Source organism: Haemorhous mexicanus, chromosome 1, assembly GCF_027477595.1.
Source record: "Haemorhous mexicanus isolate bHaeMex1 chromosome 1, bHaeMex1.pri, whole genome shotgun sequence".
In the NCBI taxonomy this organism is placed as follows: Eukaryota; Metazoa; Chordata; class Aves; order Passeriformes; family Fringillidae; genus Haemorhous; species Haemorhous mexicanus.
This window is the reverse complement of record NC_082341.1, coordinates 53,736,472-53,756,090: the sequence shown is the minus strand read 5'-3', so window position 1 is coordinate 53,756,090 and position 19,619 is coordinate 53,736,472. Positions and strand designations below refer to the sequence as shown.

The 19,619-nt window shown below is 44.0% G+C and overlaps 1 protein-coding gene across 1 annotated transcript in view; it reads left to right on the top strand.

Moving 5' to 3' along the window:
• Positions 1-622: 622 nt before the first annotated feature.
• AMPH (amphiphysin) overlaps positions 623-19,619 on the top strand; it is a 131,058-nt gene continuing 112,061 nt past the window's right edge. Inside the window, exon 1 of the mRNA XM_059849584.1 lies at positions 623-777. Within this exon, the coding sequence (XP_059705567.1) occupies positions 709-777 (69 nt within the window). The 5' untranslated portion in view covers positions 623-708. The remainder of the gene's footprint in view (positions 778-19,619) is intronic.

Below are 19,619 nucleotides of genomic sequence, written 5' to 3'. Positions count from 1 at the left end.
TGGAACCAGTTCACTGCTGTTGGTTGCTACACTGAGACAGGAGTGAGGAATGGATGGGAGGAGGATGTCGAGAGCAGGTGAATGGCAAGTCAAGTGTAGCACATTCAGCAGCACGGGCATGGTAACCCCAGATTAGCTGATGACTGTGCCAGGAAGCCCAGTCCAGGCTGAGCTGGGGGGTGCATGTCCCTCAACCGCAGCACCCATTTACTGCACGTGATGCTGCAGCCCCCAAACCAGTGAAAAGTGTTAAAGGAGCTTGGACCTGGGAGTGACTCTGAGTTGGTGGAAACTTCTAGGGGAGTAAGTAGGTGCCTAAGGTTCTCCGGCTGTACAAGGAGGCTTGTGCCAGTAGTGGACGCAACCATCAGCTGTGCTTCTAGAAATCATCGTCCTCATTACCCCTCGGGATATGTTTTATTATCTAGAGGAATTGCCTCATCTCCAGAAGACAACGCTACCCATCCTGAGGGGTCCCGACAGCCGCCTCCCCGGGGGCCGGGGACGGACGAAGGCAGGGGACCCGCGGCTCACCTGAGGCGGCGGCGGTGGCCACGCCTCTCCCTGCTGTGTCTTTAAAGCCCTCCTCCTCCTCTTCCTCCTCCTCTTCTCCATCCCTCCATTCCTGCCTCGCCGCTGCCGCTCGTAGCTGCCGGGGTCTGCCTCGCCCGCCTTCTCTCCCCACCCTCCCAATCCCCGCCACCAGCCATGGCCGACATGAAGACCGGCATCTTCGCCAAAAACGTCCAGAAACGCCTCAATCGCGCCCAGGAGAAGGTGCGCTCCGGGGCGGGGGAACCGCTGGGAAGGGGCGGATGGGGATGAAGAGTGCGGCAGCGGTGCCCAGGGTTCACGAGAGGATGCGGCGCCGCTCGCCCCCAGCGCCCGCTGCTGCAGCTTCCCCTCTCCGTTCCGCGGGGCGCCGAGCGGGGGCCGGGGCCGCCGGCCCTGTTACGTAAATGACCCATTTCACCGCGCTGCCCCGGCCCCGCCGGCCGCTCGCTCCCCGAGCGCGGGGCTGCGGCGCTACGGGCGCTGCCGGTGGCACCTGCCGCAGGCCCCGGGCGGCCGCCGCTCCCCGACCCTGGGGCTGCCCGCGGGGGAGGCACCGCTCCGCACCCGGCGTGGCCGCGGTGCTGCCCCGGCCCGCGCGGGGAACGCGGGTTCGGCTCGCCTCGCCTCACCGCCTGCCGCCAGCCCTCCTAAGAGGATTGCCTTTCCTTTAATATCCGCGCCGGCTCATCCCCGGCTGCGGCGATCCGCCTTGCTGCAGCCGCGGCGTGACAGACACCGCTGCGTGTGATGACAGGAGCCCGCGGGGGCCGGGGTGCTGACGCAGCCCGCGCCTTCTTCAGTGGCTGCTGCTGTTTTGGGGCGCTTCTCGGGATGTCATGAGGCTGGTCGAAATGTTCTGCAGCTGACAGGTTGTGCTGCTTAGGAAAGTCGGTACCGATTCTAGCGTTATTGTACCCTGGAAATGAACAACGGACGAAGTTGGGGGCAATTTGCAGGAGTTCCTGACCAAAGACGAAGGCCTTATGGGCCACTGTTTGTTTTGTTCATCTTCATTAATGAAAGCTGATAGGTATACATGGTTCGCACAAATAGCTCCTGTGTAGCTGTTGGGTGTCTCAAAACAGGATCATAGATACAGATATTAGGCCCAACAGAAAAGCATTTGTGTATGACTATGTGTAGCAGCTGTGTCTGCTGTTAGTACAGTTCGCAATAAAGATGTTGCCAGCATGAATTTTGCAGACATAGTTATCACTATGTGTTGCAAGTCATCTCTTTTGAGGGTTAATAAAACCTTTATAGCCCTTTAGCATATATCTTGTATTGTTATGCAGCTTAGGGAATAGGGCTCTTGTGAGTTAAGAAAGATTATTTTATGAGCATATTTCTTATACTTTACTGCCTATAAATCTGCACTTTCTTTTTGGCCTCACATTGAATTCTTTGGAGCTCCAGCAGCAGAAAAAAATGCAACAATTAATAGGTCTTATACATAATTGCATTATTATTTAAGAATCTAATAGAGGCTGTCACAGACTAGTGATTAATTTTCCCTTTCAAATACTCCTGTCTAGCTCACCAGGTTATAAAGTACTAGACTTTTCAACACCAAAGTCATGATGCGTTTCCATTCTTGCAGGTTTGGACTGTAACTGTTTTCAGGTAAAACACGTAAATCCTCTTTAATAGTTTGGAGAGATCTGATCACTTTATGGTGTGAGTTGAATTGCCTTGAGTTCATAACTGGAGTTGAAGTCTAAAAATACTGTTTGTTTTCTTGTGTTTTTGTCAGTATGGCTATGATTAACCATCTGGAAAAGCAGTGGTGCAAGTTGTAATCACGTGTACTGCTTCAAGCTGTGTCTGTTCCAAAGTGGGGGTCCTGCTCACAGAAATCTCTGGGCATACTAGAGAGAACACCTTAATGTGAATACCTGAGATACCCCATACTTCCCAAAGACTGTTCATGCGCCAGCCCCAGGACAGGTGCCTTGAGTCTGATGGGTGCCTTGGGTGCAAATCAAAGATGCTGTTGGGCTCTGACAGATGGTCTGCTCCACCTCCACTTTGGTGAACATGCTAACAAGGGGGAAATTTGTCAGGTTTGATTTTCATGTATCAGTCAGGCATCTGGCAATTTTGGCTTCCTTATAGTATCTGTGGTGGTAATTTCTTATGTCAGTGGCCTGCAAGTTGCTAATTTACAGGGTTATTTACAAGATATTAGTGGCCTTACACAGTCATAGTACCAGTAGTACCAGTACCATAGTTTACAGAGCAGGTCAGTACCATGTAGCTCTGGATACTTGCCTCCTCCTTCCTGGCCTGTGTGTTGTTACTGCATAAGCTGTGCATGTGTGCTGTTTCATGTCCATGTTTCTAGTTAGCTTTGAGTTTATGTATGTCTATGCAGCATAAATTCCTTCATTATTTTTGCCAAAACTTTACCCCCCCAAAAAAAAAGAAAAAAGAAAACAGGCCCCAAATGAGTTTTGTTTATTTGTTTTGGGTACTTGATGACAACAAGTAAATTTTGTCTAGGAGTTGAAAATGTATGATGTGTCTGATTCTTGATGGTGTGAGTAGGGTGGCATTGTGACAGGTGTGTAATATCACACTGGCCTAAAGAGATTTTAAATACATTGAGTTGTTTTTATCTTGATGCTTATATTGGATTTGTGCACCTTCAGTTTACTGAATCTGTTCTTATATATCGCTTTTATAAAGCATTTTTGCATTGCTTTCTATTATTTATTCATGCAACATATATATTAAAAATATGGAGTGGCTTTAAAACATAGACCTTCATTTTGGATTTCAGTAAAGCTTTTGATACTGTTTCTCACATGATCTTGCTGGATAAAATGTCCAGCCCACAGCTGGATAAACACATTGTGCAGTGGGTGAGCAACTGTCTCACAGGCTGCTATGTAACAGTTACAGTCAAAGGGGTGACATCAGACTGGTGAGCTGTCACTAGTGGGGCTTCATCCTCAGCCCAGTGCTCTTCAACGTCTTCACAAATTACTTGGACGTAGGACTATAAGGGATACTAAGCAAGTTTGCAGATGCTAGAAAACTGGCAGGAGATGTTGGCTCCCATGAAGGCAGAGAGGCCCTGAAGAGAGAGCTTCACAAATGGGAAGGCTGGGCAATCACCAACCATATGAAGTTCAGAAAGTGCCAGATTCTGCAACTGGGATAGGACAACCCTGGATGTATGGACAGACTGGGGAACATGAAGCTGGATAGCAGCCCAGAGGAAAGGGACCTGTGAGTCCTGGTCGACAGGAAGTTCAGTGTGAGTCAGCAGTGCCCTGGCAGCCAGGAGAGCCAAGCGTGTCCTGGGTACATCAGGCACAGCATCACCAGCTGGACAAGGGAGGGCATTGTCCTGCTCTGCTCTGCACTGCTGCAGCCTCACCTCGAGTCCTGTGTGCAGTTTTGGGTGCCACAATATAAGAAAAATATTAAGCTATTAGAGAACACCCTAAAAGAGAGTTAACAAAGATCATGAAGGACCTTGAGGGGAAACTTCAAGTATGAGGAGTGGATGAGGTCACTCGGTCTCTCCAGAAGAGGAGACTGAGGGGAGATCTTATACTAGTCTACAACTTACTCATAATGGGGAGAAGGGGCAGACACTGATCTTTTCTCTTGTGGTGACCAGTGACAGGACCTGACAGAATGGCCTGAAGTTGTGTCAGGTTGGATACTAGAAAAAGGTTCTTCCCCAGAGGGTGGTGGTTGGGCACTGGAGCAGGCTCCCCAGGGAAGTGTCACCACACCAAGCCTGACAGAGTTCAAGAAGTGTTTGGACAATGCTCTTGGACACATGGTGTGACTCTTGGGGATGGTTCTTTGCAGACCTGAGAGTTGGACTCGATCCTTGTGGATCTCTTTGAATTCAGTTTATTCTGAGATTCTCTGATTCATTTATGTAAACTATTTTTCTAATAATGCCACCATTATCTTCAGTTTCTTGCTGTCTAGGAGAAATTTTATGTGTACAGTGTAGGTAGTGTCTGTGTCTAGTCACTATTTATACGACAAAAGATAACTGCAAAATCTCATATTGGGCAGATCTCGGTCTTGCATTAGAAGTGGTAATCTGGGAGTTATATGGAAATAATAATTGGCCACTCTATTTTTCACATCATCCGGGTGATGGTGCTTTATGTGGTAGCATATATGCCCTGGCACCCTGATTTTGAATCAATGAGTGTGCCATCTGTTAAAATCCTCTGGCCATCACATTTCTTCAATTACTTTTGCCCCAAAATGCAGGAAGTGTGGACATGCTGAGCTTGCAGCATCTGTTAAAATCTGCCAAAAGTCAGCTGAAAAAACTGGATTAAAGTTTTAAAAGGACCAGATTGATTTAGGAGACTACATCCCAGCCATAAAAATTAAAGAAATGCCAGTGTGTTTAAAATGAAACCAGAGTAGATGTTTTGGTAACCAAGGTTGACTGAGTCAATTCTAAGGACAAGGTTACTTGAATGAAAAGGCTGAATTTGTGTCCCCAGGTTTCTCTAGGAAAATTCCATTTAAGCCTATAACCCAGTGTATAACACTAGTTATCTCCTTGTCCTCTCTTCTATAACCCTGTGCTGGTTTGAAAGCAAAGAACTGCAATTTAATAGGAAAATTAAAAAAAAATGCAGTAGTACAAAAACACTATTAGAGTCAATATACAACCTGACTGGTTTGGTCAGGGTACTGGTAGTAGTCTCATTAAATGGTGGCTGCAGTCCTCCTGGAGTGACAGATGTGGTTCTGTTGAAGCAGTGATCCTGTCAAAGGATGTAGTTTTCTTCTGAAGGTTCAGTGGTGGTGTAGATGGATTTGGTCTTCCTCTGGGAATCCAGTGGGAGAAGGCTGACTGGTGTTCCAAATCTCAGATTTTATCCTGGTAGGATTGCTCCTCCCCCTGGGTGGAGCATCTCACAATGGAATGATGTTATTTTATCAGTCCGGCAGTGAGGTTCAATGGCCCATTAAGAGAAGATATCCCCCTGGAGGGAGGATGTGTCATGGAAGAGATAAAAAACCTACCTGATTTTAACAGATGGTAATAGAATACATACTTTTGGTTACATCTTGCATTGCAACCTAAGACAAACCCAGCCACTCTAACTGAATAGCACAGAACAGCTGGAAGAGACCTAAAATGACCATCTAGTCCCAGTGCTTGACCATTTCCAGGCTGACCAAAATTAAAGTATGGCTTTAAGGGCACTGTCCAAATGCCTCTTCAACACTGACAGGCATGGCTGGGGGAGGCATCAACTACCTCTCTAGGAAGCCTGCTCCATGTTTTGGCCACCCTTGGAGTCATGAAATGTTTCCTCATGTCAAGTCTGAACTTCCCCCAATGGGCACAACTTGGAGCCGTTCCCCACGTGTCCTGGCACTGGGAAAGAAAGAAGAGCTCAACACCTCCTTTTCTGCTTCCCTCCTCAGGAAGCTGTAGGGGGCAGTGAGGTGGTCATCCCTCAGACTCCTCCTCTCCAAACCAGACAAGCCCAGTGCCCTCAGCGCTCCCCAGAGCACATTCCTGCCAGCCCCTTCCCCTGCTTTGGTGCCCTTCTCAAGGACATGCTCAAGGACCTTCACATCCCTTTTTAATAGTGGGGCCCAGAACTGCACGCAGTACTCGAGGTGAGGCTGCACCAGTGCTGAATTCAGCAGCATAACCACCCCTCTTGGCTGGCTGGTGATGCTGTGTTTGATGCACTCTAGGATGAGGTTTGCCCCCTTGGCACACACACTGCTGATCCCATTGAGCTTCCTGGCAACCAGCACCCCCAAACCCCCTTCTGCAGGGCTGCTCTCCAGCCACTCCTCTCCTAGTTCAGACTTGTGCCTGGAATTACTCCATCCAGGTGCAGAATCCAGCATTTGGTTGGTCTTGCTCAGCTTCCTATCATTGGTGACTACTCAATATTCCAATCAATCCAGATCCCTCTGCAAGGCAAAGCCTCTTGTCCCATGGGAGAGTCGGCAGCACTTCCCGGTTTGGTATCATCACCTAACTATCTGCACATTCAACTGCAGCCTCCAGATCACTGATGAAGAGTCTGAACAGAGCTGCCTCTAGACCTGAGCCCTGAGGAACACCACTGGTAACTGGTCACCAGCCAGATGTCCTGTTTGCTGCAATAATTTGAGCCCTGCTCTTCAACCAGTTCTTCATCCAGGGCACTGCATACCTGCTTATCCCACTGTTGGAAAACTTGTCTGGAAGGAGGCTTTGAGGGAGGGTATAAAAAGCCTTTCTAAACCCCATTAAAACTGGGGGTTTAAATTCAGTGTCTTCACTTCATCCAGGTAGAGAACCTTATTGTAGAAGGTTATTAAATGAAACAGGACTTTCCCTTTGTGAACCCATGTTGTCTGTGTCTGATGATTGCATTGTTTTTCAAATGTCTTTTAATAAAACCCAGTGTGATTTTCTCCATAATTTTTTCTAGGTACTGAGGTTAGAGTAACATGTCTGTAGTTTCCTTGGTCTTCTGTCTTGCCTTTCTTGGAAACTGGTGTAACCTGGGCTAATTTTTAGTTGCTGAGGCCTCCTAAGACCTTTTGTAGATGATTGAGTGTGGTCGTGTTGTAATGTCTGCTACAGTTACTCACAGTACTCTGGGGTGAATCCCATCAGGCCCAATGGACTTATTAATATTCAGCTGATAACAATTGGTCCCTTTCAATTCCAATGTCCATAAATGGAAAGCTGGTGTTCCTGCAGTCATTGTCCTCTGAGAATTGGACAACCCAAGGTAGCAACATGGACATTAGTTCCATCACAGAGACAGCTCTTATGGGTGGCCTTTGTCCAAAGAATGCTGGGGGGGGGGGGGGAGGGTGATGGCTGATCTGTGACAGGCAAGGCTGTTCACAGGGGACACCCTCATGTCACAGTGTCATCACCCTGCAGTGCAGCAGTGCCTTGGAGGGGCAGGAGAAGAGGGAGCATCCTCCCATGTTCCACTGTCAAAGCTGGCCTGGAGCCAGCCCACAGACATCCAAAAGGAAGTCCCTGAGGAGGCTAGGGGTGGAAAACTTGAGGCAAGGCCAGCTGCCAGTAGCACTCAGCCTTTGGGGAACAGATGCAAGCCCTTCAGAGGAGAAGAACCACCAAGACCTGTAGTTGCCTGAAGCTGTCTGGCCTATTCAGCTGGATAGCACTACTAAGTTCAAGTGAACACCTTCCTGAGGAGCACTGCACAGCTCTGTCCTCAGCCCCTGGTGGAGCCAGGGGCAGCTGCTGAAAGAAATGGGATGCAGAGAGGTTGTCAGGGGTCCTAGGGCTTTTTAGCATCCACTGGTGCCCTGCCAGGATTCTTGACCCTCAGGCTGATCAGGCTGAGGACATTTGGCCACTCTTGGAAGCCCCAAGATGGCTCCAGGTTGAGGGAGAATAGGGTTTAGGCATATCCTGGAAGGCATGACCAGATAGTGGGATGAGGAGCGAGGCCTTGCTCACATGCTTAGGGAATAGCTGATTACCAGCAATGGCATCAGGAAAGAATTTTCCCTTGGGTCAGATTGGCACTAGTTCATGGGGGGAAGGGGGAGAGATGGGGTTGTCTTCCTCTGCAGCACTGAGCATGACCACTGTTCAGGGCTCCTTCAGCTCGGTTGCTCAGTTGCTGCCTGCTGCTCATGCCCCATGAAGATGGCCTGTCATGCCCTGCAGCTGTGGGCAAGAAGCTTTCCAGACTCCCAGGGTGGGCCCCAAGGGTGGCCTGGGGGTTGCTTCTTGTCCTCCTGTAGCACTGGGCACAGCCCCGTGTCAGGGCTCCTCCTCTGCAACTCCATTCTTGCCTGCTGCCCTCACACCTCCAAGGCACCACTTGTGCCCTGGCTCTCTCTGGCTCTATTGCCCATTGCAAGCTTGGAGTGGGGCTGAGCTCTGCTCTTCCCTTGGCTCTATTTTCCCAGGGGTTCTTGCATGTTCAAAACAGCATGTGCTTGGAAGGGTTCCAGGCTTGCTTCCCCATCCAGACCTGACACTTTTCAGTTTTTCGCCTGCAACATTAGCACAGGACAGGCACAAGAGTGCTTTTCATGCATCCCTGCCCTTGCTGGGAAGGACAGCAATGAAGCAAGTTTTGGAAGGCAAGATTGCAATGTGCCCATCATTGATATGTGTCATACTTTGGAAAATGCCTCATGGTACCACACATCTTTTCTTCTGATCTATATGCCTGCTGCTGCTTTCTGTAGCTCATCCTTTTCCAGACTACAAAGGATGTATTTTCAAGTAAGAAATGCATTAGCCTGCTTCTGGCTACACGTGCATGTTGTGTTAGTGCTTGTGAGCATCAGCTCTGAAACAGATGGAGAAAATAAAAATTGAAATTATATTCTGCTTCCAGTTATAACCTGTGTGTTATGTGTCCTTGAATGTATTTTTGGATCAGAAACTCCCTGGAACATCACGCAAATAACAGTCTCACCATCATTTGACTCAAGGTGAGTGCAGGACAGAGCAGTTGAGCCATGTTAAACCCAGAGCTCTGCATGACAAGGTCTGACCACGTCTGAGGGCTCCACCCCAGAGAGCAGCTCTGCAGTGCAGGTCCCAGGCCCACCCAGGAGACAGGGGCAGAGATGGGCACACCCACAGCAGGGCTCAGGCAGGGAGCTCAGGCAGGGACTGAAGGTCCCAGGCAGAGGTGGGACATGTCCCTGGGCCCTTGCCAGGAGGTGGTGGGGCTGGGGGTCCCAGGGCAGGCCAGTTCCAGCCACTGAGCCCTGTGAGCACCACCAGGACCCTGTCAGGACTAAACTTCAGTGCTCCTGTGCTCTTCTTCAGACACTGGTGGTGGGACGCTTTGGAGATACAGTATTGGGCAAGATGGACCTTCCCTCTGAGGGAGTGCTGCTGTCCTCAGGCTCTTGTGTTTTAGCATGTTTTTGCAAGGGAAACAGCTCAGACAACTCTAAAAATGAATACAAAGTGAGGAAAAACAATCCACCATCAACAGGTATTGCTCAGCTCTTGAGACATTTGCAACCATTTAGGTGAGAAGCACATCCTGCACCAGACTGAAGGCTTGATCTTTTAGCCTTGCTGGTGTCAGAGATGTGGTGGTTTGCCATCCTGTGAAAACCTATCTCAGTTGAGCACTCATGAATTTCAAAAAAACACATGCCACTTGCTTTTTTGCAAATTTGTGTAGATGGTCCCTTTGTCTTGAGATGATCCACAGCCCTGACCCCTCTCAGAAGATATACACCTCCTTCCCACAAGGTGACAGAGCCAGTGCCTAGGCTGGGAGATGGTGATGGGTATTCAGTGCCTTCTGCTAGTGCAGGGCTGGGAAGAATTGTCTTCAGAGATTTCCCCAGTGTGTACTGGGAGGGAAAGGAGCAGGTAGGAGAAGATAGATTTGAGTAGAATAAAATAATTCAATTTAAACAGACCTACAATAATCATCCAGTCCCACTACCTGACCACTTCAGGGCTGACCAAAAGTGAAAGCATGGCCTTAAGATCACTGTCCAAATGCCTTTTCAACACTCATAGACGTGGGTTCATTGACCACCTCTCCAAGAGGTCTCTTCCAGTGTTTGACACCGTCTCATAATAAACCCACCTGGTGCTGTCACAACATTTCCGAAATTCAGTTTCAGTAACGTTTGTTCCTGGGCATTTCTTGTGTAGCTTCTGAAAATCAAGTGAATGTGTTTTTGATGTTTAACTTCTAAGTCAGTAATATATGTGGTTTCATCTGAAATTTAAACCAGTACATACTCCAGTTTCTGGGGACTTTGGCAGCATTACAAGGGTTGTAAAGGAGGAGATTCTATGAAGGAAACAGTAAACTTCCATCTGGAAGGGAATTTTGTGGTTCTGTACAAGATCTGTTCTGTAACTAATAATATCTGCTCTGAGGCAGGAGACAAGTATGTGGAAGAATATTATTGTGAAAGGCATACTACATCTATTAGAGCTGTGCTGACCTGCTTGCAATGTGATGACATGGTTCTAGCAGCCTCAGGTTCATAACAGCAAACTACTGTCTAATGATTTAAAATGTTGGCCGCACAGATATTGTAAAATGTATTGTACTGAAGTCTTTACAGTATTATGACAGTCCTTGACATTTAGGGCCCTGCTGGCACAAGCACACACAATGATGAGGCAACTCCACCTCTGAAGAGCTAATTCTTAATCTCTGAGTTTATAAACAAAACCAATAATAAGTCAATAATTTCTCATCTGGATAGTGTGTTCTAAACCATGCAGACAATATTTTTATATCCTCAGGTTCAAGTATAATGAAAACTTGAATTTTCTTTTTTTAACATTCTCTTTTTAAATAGAACTTATAGAAAAAATGGAGTGCAAGTGGTCATCTGGCCCATCCTACTAAACAAAAGTGGAATCAACTGCACTTAAAAGTATTCCTCAAGAATGATTTGCTTGCCAGCCTTTTTAAGTTTGTAATGGTGGAGATTTCTCAGGTTCCCTAAATTGATATGTAGCTTTGCTTAGGCACCTGCAGTCAGAAAGTTCTCTTCTCATAGAATGTAAATGTCTTTTTTTGCTGTTCAGTTTCCTTGTTGTAGAGGAATGTGTTCTTTCTTATTGCCTCAAAATTTAGAAGTGTTTTTCATCTTTTGTCAGCATTCCCTCTGATCTAACTGGACTTATCACATGACTCTTTCAATCAGGTGAAACAGTAGCTCTTAATAAAATATTGATTGCTTTCACTTATTTTAATTTCTAATATACAGGTTAAAAGGTAGAGGCAGATTTTGGTTTTCTGGGTGAGAGGCATGGAAGAAAAGGGACAAAAACCCCCAAGGCTCCTTCCTGTGAGGCTCTCATATGATATTTTCCCTACTTTGTAACCTTTGTAAAGGTTAATCTGTTTCTCCTTTCCCAGTTTTTCCCCATATATGTAGTATTAACCATGATCCTGTAAGTTGTTACATAATACATTCTTTCTCATTGTCACTCAGTTTCCACAAGACAAGTGCTGATTCTTAAGTGTTAAGGGGGTCCACAGCTCTGTGTTCATTGGCTGAAGCATTATTAGTATCAAGGTGACCTCATCTGCTCTTGCTTGACAATTTCATCTTTTTCTTTTCTCTCTTATTCTTTCCCATTTCCTTTTTAGTTCTTTAGCATGGGTCCCTTCCTCTACTGTTCTCTCTACACTTCACTTAAATCCTCTCTTAAAAATAAAGTCAAAAATTTTTAAATCTACTAAATCGTTGGATTTGGTTCTGGGCTGCCTTCCACACTACATTTTTCCCATCTAGCAGATCATCTATTTGGCTTTGTTGCATTATCTAAGACTTAATGTTTCTGACAAGGACTGCCCCATGGTAGCTGTCAGTGGTCTGCAGACACCTCACTGTGCATGCCACCTTCCTGTTGTGACACTATTAAGAGTGAGACTTTATGGGCACATAGAGGAGAAATGCTGAGGTGGTGATAACCTGTGTATCTAGAAATTGCTGTAATTTCTGGTCTGGATTGATCACCAGTCTGCCTTTAGGATGTGCTCTGAACTCTGGTGCAACCAGATGTTGTAGATGGCAAAGGGTGAGAGAGCAGTAGATGAGGGCAGGAAAGGAGAATACAAGTTGCTTTTTGCCTCAGTGGCGCAAGTTTTATGCACTGGCTAGGAGGAACAGTGAAGAAAACTGGCCAGCAGGATGAAAATCTGTCATAGCAGGATATTTCAGTGGAGATAAATGGCAGAGAAAAGCAGGCTAGGTATAAGGTAGGAGTGAGCATGGAGCGGAGAGCAGCATGCCTGTGCTCATCTTTCCTGCAACACACCTGTCCAAGCTGTGGCTTGTCAAGCCTGTGTGGGATGATGGACCTTGGGAGAAAGCAAAAATACAGGGTGAAAAATGCCCTTTAACACATTTTTTGCGGTTGCCTATATGAATAGGATTGTAGCTCCCTGAACTCGCCTGAAGATGGCAGGGGGATTTTTCACTTGCCTAAAATATACGCAGGGAGATCCACCCCCACCCAGACCCTGATCAGCAGCAGTTACTGCCTGCTGTGCCAGTACTCTCACTTGCCTCAAGGATTGCAGTGTGCCGGGAGAAGGAGTAGAAGAAGGTGGCTGTGCTGCTTCAATACAGAGGTCATTTTCTCTAAGGAGCAGTTGTTTGGTTTAGTTCACTGGGCTCTGCTGCAAACTCAGCTGCTAGGAACCTCCAATCCAGAGTGTTTCAAGTGCTGGGTGACTCTTCCCTAAATGTTCTGTGGCATCAGTGCTGTGGGACACTGAATCTTTGCTGTATTCGAACACAAAATCATTTATTCCAGACTGAATGAGTAGCTAGTTAGTCAGCAGTTGTCAGAATGATAAACCAATGACCAACTCAGGAAAGCAATTGTGTCATGTTTGGTCATGTTGAGTCTCTGCTAATTGGAGTTTATTAATCTGTTTAAGAGAGCATGGTAAAACTTAGGCTGCCATAAGGACACATGGAACACTTTTCTGCTTGTGCTGTGAGAAAGCTAAGTAGGAAATACCCTGTTCCTCTTCCTGGTGGTTCTGCCTTTCTTTCTGTTGTCTCAAAAATTATTTGTAGGACATTAGCACGTGTGTGATTCTGCAGAATTAGGGACAAAAGCAATTACAAGTAAATAATGGTGTGGACAAGTACTTGGTGAAATTCTGTATAGACAATTTCTCAGAATGTTGATAGGGTAGTGGGAATGCTCAGAGGCCTTTCAGTGGGCAGGGTGACAAAAAAAGTCAGACTGTACCACACTTCAAGGCTCTGGGCTCAAACTCCCAGTGCCCTGCTACTAGTACTTATTGTTGTGCTTTCTTTTTCTTACCACTTCTTTTCTGACAAAAAGCTCCTGCTTACCCCCCGATAAGATCCTCTGCTTTGTTTTCCCTGTTTCTGTAGCATATTAATTCCTTTGATGCTCCCTTGAAGTCTCAGCTTTCTCACTTTCTAACCCAACTTCTTTGTACCCATAATCTTGCTAAATCTGTGATTTGTGATACAGAGGCCAATGCTACAGTCTATGAACTGCAGTCTATCCTCTTTATCTATGATATGAGGGAGGAGAATATGTACATATGAACCTGCATATGCTGGAAAGACACTGACTATCCTGCTTTCCCCAGGATAAATTGAAAAACATGCTAGGAGTTAGGTTGATGTTTTATTTTTAATGAAGTAGAGGTTTGAGAAAATAAAAGTTGCTAAAGAACACAGATTATCTGAATTTTCTTTCTAGATTGTGATCATTGGTAAGCATTTAGTTGTGTCTTTACAAAAGTATTGGGGGCTAGCAGTATGTAGCAGAGGTAGGTGGTGGTCTGTAATGCCATGAGAAAGTTATTTATACTGATGATTCATGCTTTATGGCTCACCAAAGCCCAGTTAAAGGACCCAAATGTACAGGGGTTAATACATATTTAGCATGAAGTAGAAAGAGATGAAACACTGCATACAGAGAAGAAGCTTGATTAAATGTAGGCGGTCTATTTCCTGAGGAGAATAATCAGTCTTTGAGATCTGAAAAATGACCCTGATTTTTCTCATAAAATGCATGTATTAGTTTTTAGATCCCGGAAAAGGTTTAAAGACTTATTTGCATGTAGGACATGCAGAGGAATAAATTAAAATATTATATTCCTTTTAAACCTGCACAGATCTGTGTGTGGATGCTGTTGCTTATATTTAAACTGGGCTTCCTGTTGTTCAACTTGCTATTGTAACCTAAATCCTTGTTAGTTTTTGTAGGTGTTATCTTTTCACACTGATAAAGCCACCCTCTGCAGTTTAAATGAACTTTTTAAGTACAGAAGAGAAACTGCTGTAATGGATCTGAAGAGTATGATATTTTTTTTTTTTTCAAAATAATGTTGCCAGTAATTTTAACTATAGGACAAATTTTAATCCTGTAAAAATCATAAGGAGTGGTTAATAAGGGTCATCAGAAGGGAAATAATTTAATTGATTGCCTCGTGTTTTTCAAATCTGTACTAACAAAACTCTTATCACAGGGGAGACAGAGGCTGTAGATGAAAGGCAGAACACAGACAAAACAGAAGCAAAAGTTCATAGGAATACTGAGGCCTGAAGAGAGGCACAAGGGTATGGCTCAGTCTAGAGGCAGATTGGTCTGGGGCAGGCTTAGGGCAGGTATTCCCATGGTTTATCTTGCTCAGGAGAGAAACTAGTCAGGGGAAAAGTACACAGTAGCAACAGAAGACAAGCAAAGGATGGTTAGCTGCTGCTGCCACAGCATGGTCACTGCAGGACACATTCAGGAAATGGTAAAGGAGTGGATTCATACTATGTGAAGCAGTGAATGGAAAGCAAACACAACAGAATAAGGTTAGTGTCCATGGTTAGCTGAAGGCCAAAAATAAGCAGTGCTTTTGGAGATGTGATATGAATTGGAAACATGGAATTTGGATTTAAAGAAATGTGGAAATCTAACACTGCAAGGAAATTTCTTTGATTTTAAAAAATAGCACAGACCTCCTTCTCTATTCTTTAATGGCTTCTGGATTAATTAGTAAAGAAATACTCCTTATGATGTGACAGTCTTGCAAACTGCTAAAATGTGATTTTATTGATAGTACATCTCTAAACATTGTTCTGTTTAATTTTCAGCCAAAATGTGCAGGCAGAGTTAGTATCAGGAAAGTTATATCTTCATGTTTGTTAAATTTCCCTTTTCCTTCCTTATCTCTCTTTCTTTTCTTCTGTCATCCTTTCCTTACTGCTTGCTCTTTCCCTTTCTCTTGTACATGTCACCAAACAAGTTGTTGCAGACATAACCACCAAAGCCATTTAGAAAATGATTTGACTTCTGTTACTTGATAGGTAAGCCCAGTTGCACACTTCAGATTGTTTAAAAATCAGTACTGAGCCTCCGAAAGTTGTAGGCTATGAAAGAATACTGAATGTTCATTTTGTTTTATTTGTCTCCTGTTGTGCATGAGAGGAGGGACAGATGGTGCTGCTGGAACAGGGCTCTATTCCCTCAGGGTCTGCAGGGCTAAACAAGGTCCTCCCTGTAAGGGGGGAAAGCTGGGAATAAAGTGACAGCGCCTCACACAGGCAGTGCTGAGTATCTGGAGAAAAAGTAAAAGACGGGAAAGGTGAAATGGAGAGCTAAGTTGCTGAGTAATTAAGACAGTAATTAGGCACTCTGTGAACTACAAATGTACAAGCTGAAGGAGCCTGCAATGGGCTACATTCGAAGGCTTTGTTGTTATCAGGACCTCCAACTGACTTCACAGGAACTTCACCCAACTTGTAGCCCTAAGGTTAAGTCCAGCAGTGCTGTCACTCCAGATTCAGTGAAGTCAAGGTGGTGTTTGTATCCCAGGGCTTTTCAACTTACTCCTGCTCCCTATTCTTGCACTAAAAAAAAAAAAATCCCTCATATGAGATTTGTGCTTCCAGGGTCTGAAAAGCCTGTTTCAGAGAAGATGAACTTCATTGATATTTTGCAGAGCTGAACAGGGTTTTATTCTTAACACCACCCTGGCATTATGTTTTCCTGTAGTATCAATCCAAGAAGATAGTTGTTGTAAGCATAGTGCCACCATCTCTTATGCAAAGTTTCATATTAGGGTAAAAATAAACAGTAATTCAGAAGCTGGCTGAGAGAATGTACATTGATTTGACAGCCAAGCTGATAAGCAAATCAGGAAGAAATTCAGGCAACCCTTAGATGGCAAACACACACATGCCATTTGAATGGCATCTTAACTCCTAAACAGGTCACTCTTCCAAAAGCCATGACTTAGCACTTTCTGAAGGAAGATGGAAAGGAACAAGTTCCATCAAATGTGGTTCAAATATGGACTGAAAAATATTTTGGATCAAGAACACATGTTTACACACTGAAGGACAAATGCAAACTTGAGTACGGTGTGTTTTTCTCAGCATTTCAACTCAGATCATGCTGGTTTCTATAGTGAGGGCTGTTTTCTGCATGGAGTGTTTATCTGGAAAAGAAATAAAAAAGTATACCCCGTGAAAAATGATATTTTAAAAGAGGCACTGTGCAGTACTGAGATTGCTAAGTCACTTCTCTGAAGGCCCTGTTTTTGTGAGCAATAAATAACTTTTTTCCCTCTAGTATCCCATTTCCAGTTTGTCTCAAAGTACTTACACCAATATTGTTTTGCTAATGCCCATCAGTAGCCCTTCCTGCCAAAGGCTTACCATGAAGTATGTGATTAATACTGGTGTTGGATTGCTCAGTAGCATCTGTTATCAGGACTGTTAGTGGGATTCAAAGTAGTCATATCAACCTGACTCAGACTTTTCCCTTCTCTGACTCAAAGGATATTTTTTGCACTCTTTTATACAGAAAGATTCCTTACTTGCATATAAGCAGTCACCAATCAAGCAAATTTTATTAAATATTAATGCATTTTGGAATTTTTTGCACATTGAGTGGATCTAAAAAAGAAGGCAGTGCGCTTGCTATTCCTCCTCTCTCACTCTGAAGCACAGAATATTTTCAGTTCTTCAGAGGGGGTGTTATCATTACGTGTTGAACAAAAAAATAATCAAGATCACCTCTGATGGATTGTGATGGATCTCTGTCTTTTTTTGTTAAGTCTTCTGAAAAAAAGTGAAAATAGAAAAGGGTTGTAGAAAGGCTTTCTGAAAGTGTCACAAACTCATTTCTACCCTAAGATATGTATACCATCACATACCAACAGGTTATGTCTACATCTAAACCAGCTTCGCCAGTAGTGAACAGGATGTTTCCAATCACACCAAAATTACTTGCTGTACTAATAGAAGTGTTAAAAATACAGCAAGTTTCAACCAAGGTTTTTAGCTCTAGGATTTTCAACAGAGCTCAGTTCTCAGTGCCTTTCTCATTTAATTTCAAGTTGTTGGTAAGTCAGTTCCTTATTCATGAGCATGCCTTTCTGTGCTGCTAGCACCTACTCAAATGTGATTTGGAGTTTCCACATTATACCCTTCAGTTATCTAGAAATCATGACTCTGGGGAGACAGGTACAAAGAGTACAGGTTTAGGTTCCTCAGGGAAAGCATGTTCTGTTGTCAGCATGTTATCTCCATCCAGTGTCTCCCCTAGTGAAACAGGTGTTCTCCAAGCCTTCATTTGGTGGAGGGTCCCATGAAGGATGGAAAGTGCCATGCCTGAGCAGGTGTATATCTCTGTGCTCTGCAGGACAGTGGGTTACACTTGTATTCACCCTGATCTGCACCCTGAATAAAGTTAGTCTGGTCCTTATGGTATTAGCAAAGTAAGTTGTTGAGAGCACATAATTTTCTTATCCCTTACCTAATGCTTTTGTGCACAAAGACTTTAGGGCCAGTCTAGTTTGATGCACAACAACAACATTGTTAACAGTTACAAATCTGGGACACCTAAAAGTTGAACACTTGATACTGACACATGGTCAGACTGTGCATCCATTGAAGTGAGAGTAGTCATTGGAATCATTGGGAAACTAACTGAATACTGCTCTGCCAAGGGATGTTGGTTACAATGGGAAGCTGTCAGACAAGCAATATATGGTTAGGATAAAAAGCCATTAGGTAAGTTCCCTGCTTTTACCACATTTGCTTGAGCTTCTTTCTGTCATGGGACACACATAGACTTTTCTTTGTAGGTTGTCCCACAACAAAATACAGCTCCTATCCAAAGTTTTAGTAAAACATTTCACATCCTCTACAATGACCTTTTCCATATTACTTAGGTTCTATGATAAAAAAAAAAGTCTTTCACATAATTTTATGCCAATATGGAGAGTAAGCACACTCATATTTAATATGAATTGAATCCAAACAGATGACTGGATAGATGTTGGATGCTATGAGAATTAAAGAACTCAGCCTTAAAGCACTTATAATTTATTACACAATGAAGAACCTGTGTGTGATACCCACATGATACTGCTGATACAGGACTAAAGTGACAGAATGGTTAACAAGGGCCAGTGCTTCCATATGAGAATTTTATTTCTAGTGGGACTACCTGTTTAAAATTAAAGGGAAAGTGTCTTAGTGTCTTTCCACGCTCTAAAAAATACGAAAGGACTGGTGGTTCAAATATGTATAAAAATCAACACTGATGTGTTTGACATAAAATATTTTATAGCTGTATCAGAAAAAAGAAAAAATTGTTAAGATTTACAATTAGTGTGTCATATTTTTCAGAAGAGTTTGTCTATTCTAGAATATCAAGCCCAGTTACTCCATGTTATGTAAACCTGAGCTATACTAAAGGGGATAATAATTTCAAAACCTTTTTTTTTTGTCTAAACCTAGATATGTGAGTTTGTATTGTTGCTTGGTCCATAATCTCTGCAGTAGCTAATTTTACCAGAGACATGAGAAAATGCCTGTACTCTCATCTGGGAATCTGACTGGTCTTTTGGTCTCTGACAAACATAGGAGTGATAAAGCTCTTCCTTCCTCACCCCTCAAAAGAAAAGGCAGTGGTTGATTTGTATTTGATAAATCTGGGGGATGATCCTTCATTTATTTGTGTGCTTGTGATTCATACTTATACTAAGAGGTATTTTACTCTATCAGTGATCTTATGGAGATATATGGAACTATGTGGATTATTCCCATCTACACGTAGCAGGAAGAAATGTGCAAAAAACAGTGTCAACCAGCTTTCCACTAAGGCTCCGTTTATTCCATTTACATTTTTTAATGTTTTTAAGTTGTTTCAATACAAAACATTTTTATTTTTAAAGAATTCAGATCAGAGCCATGTATTAAGAAATGTCAATTACATCCATCATAATATTTTAGGATTTATGCCTATTGCAAATTGTGATGAACTTGATATCAAATTGCAGTAGTAGTAGTAGCATTGCTTTTAAAGATCTGATTCCACTCATGCCAGTTTCATTTGTAGCAGGGTGAGGCTCTGCAGGTTAAATATAATCCAGTTCACTGTGCTAACACAAGATTTAATACTACATATACGCTCTGTACTGGCTCTGCATGGGCCTGGATTTAAGTTGTAGCTCATTATATAGCTTTCTGAAAATCACACTTGTGAAATTCCCACTTATAGGTGCAGTAGTGTGTATATTCTGAGGCAAGAGGAATTTTTACTTTGAGGATGT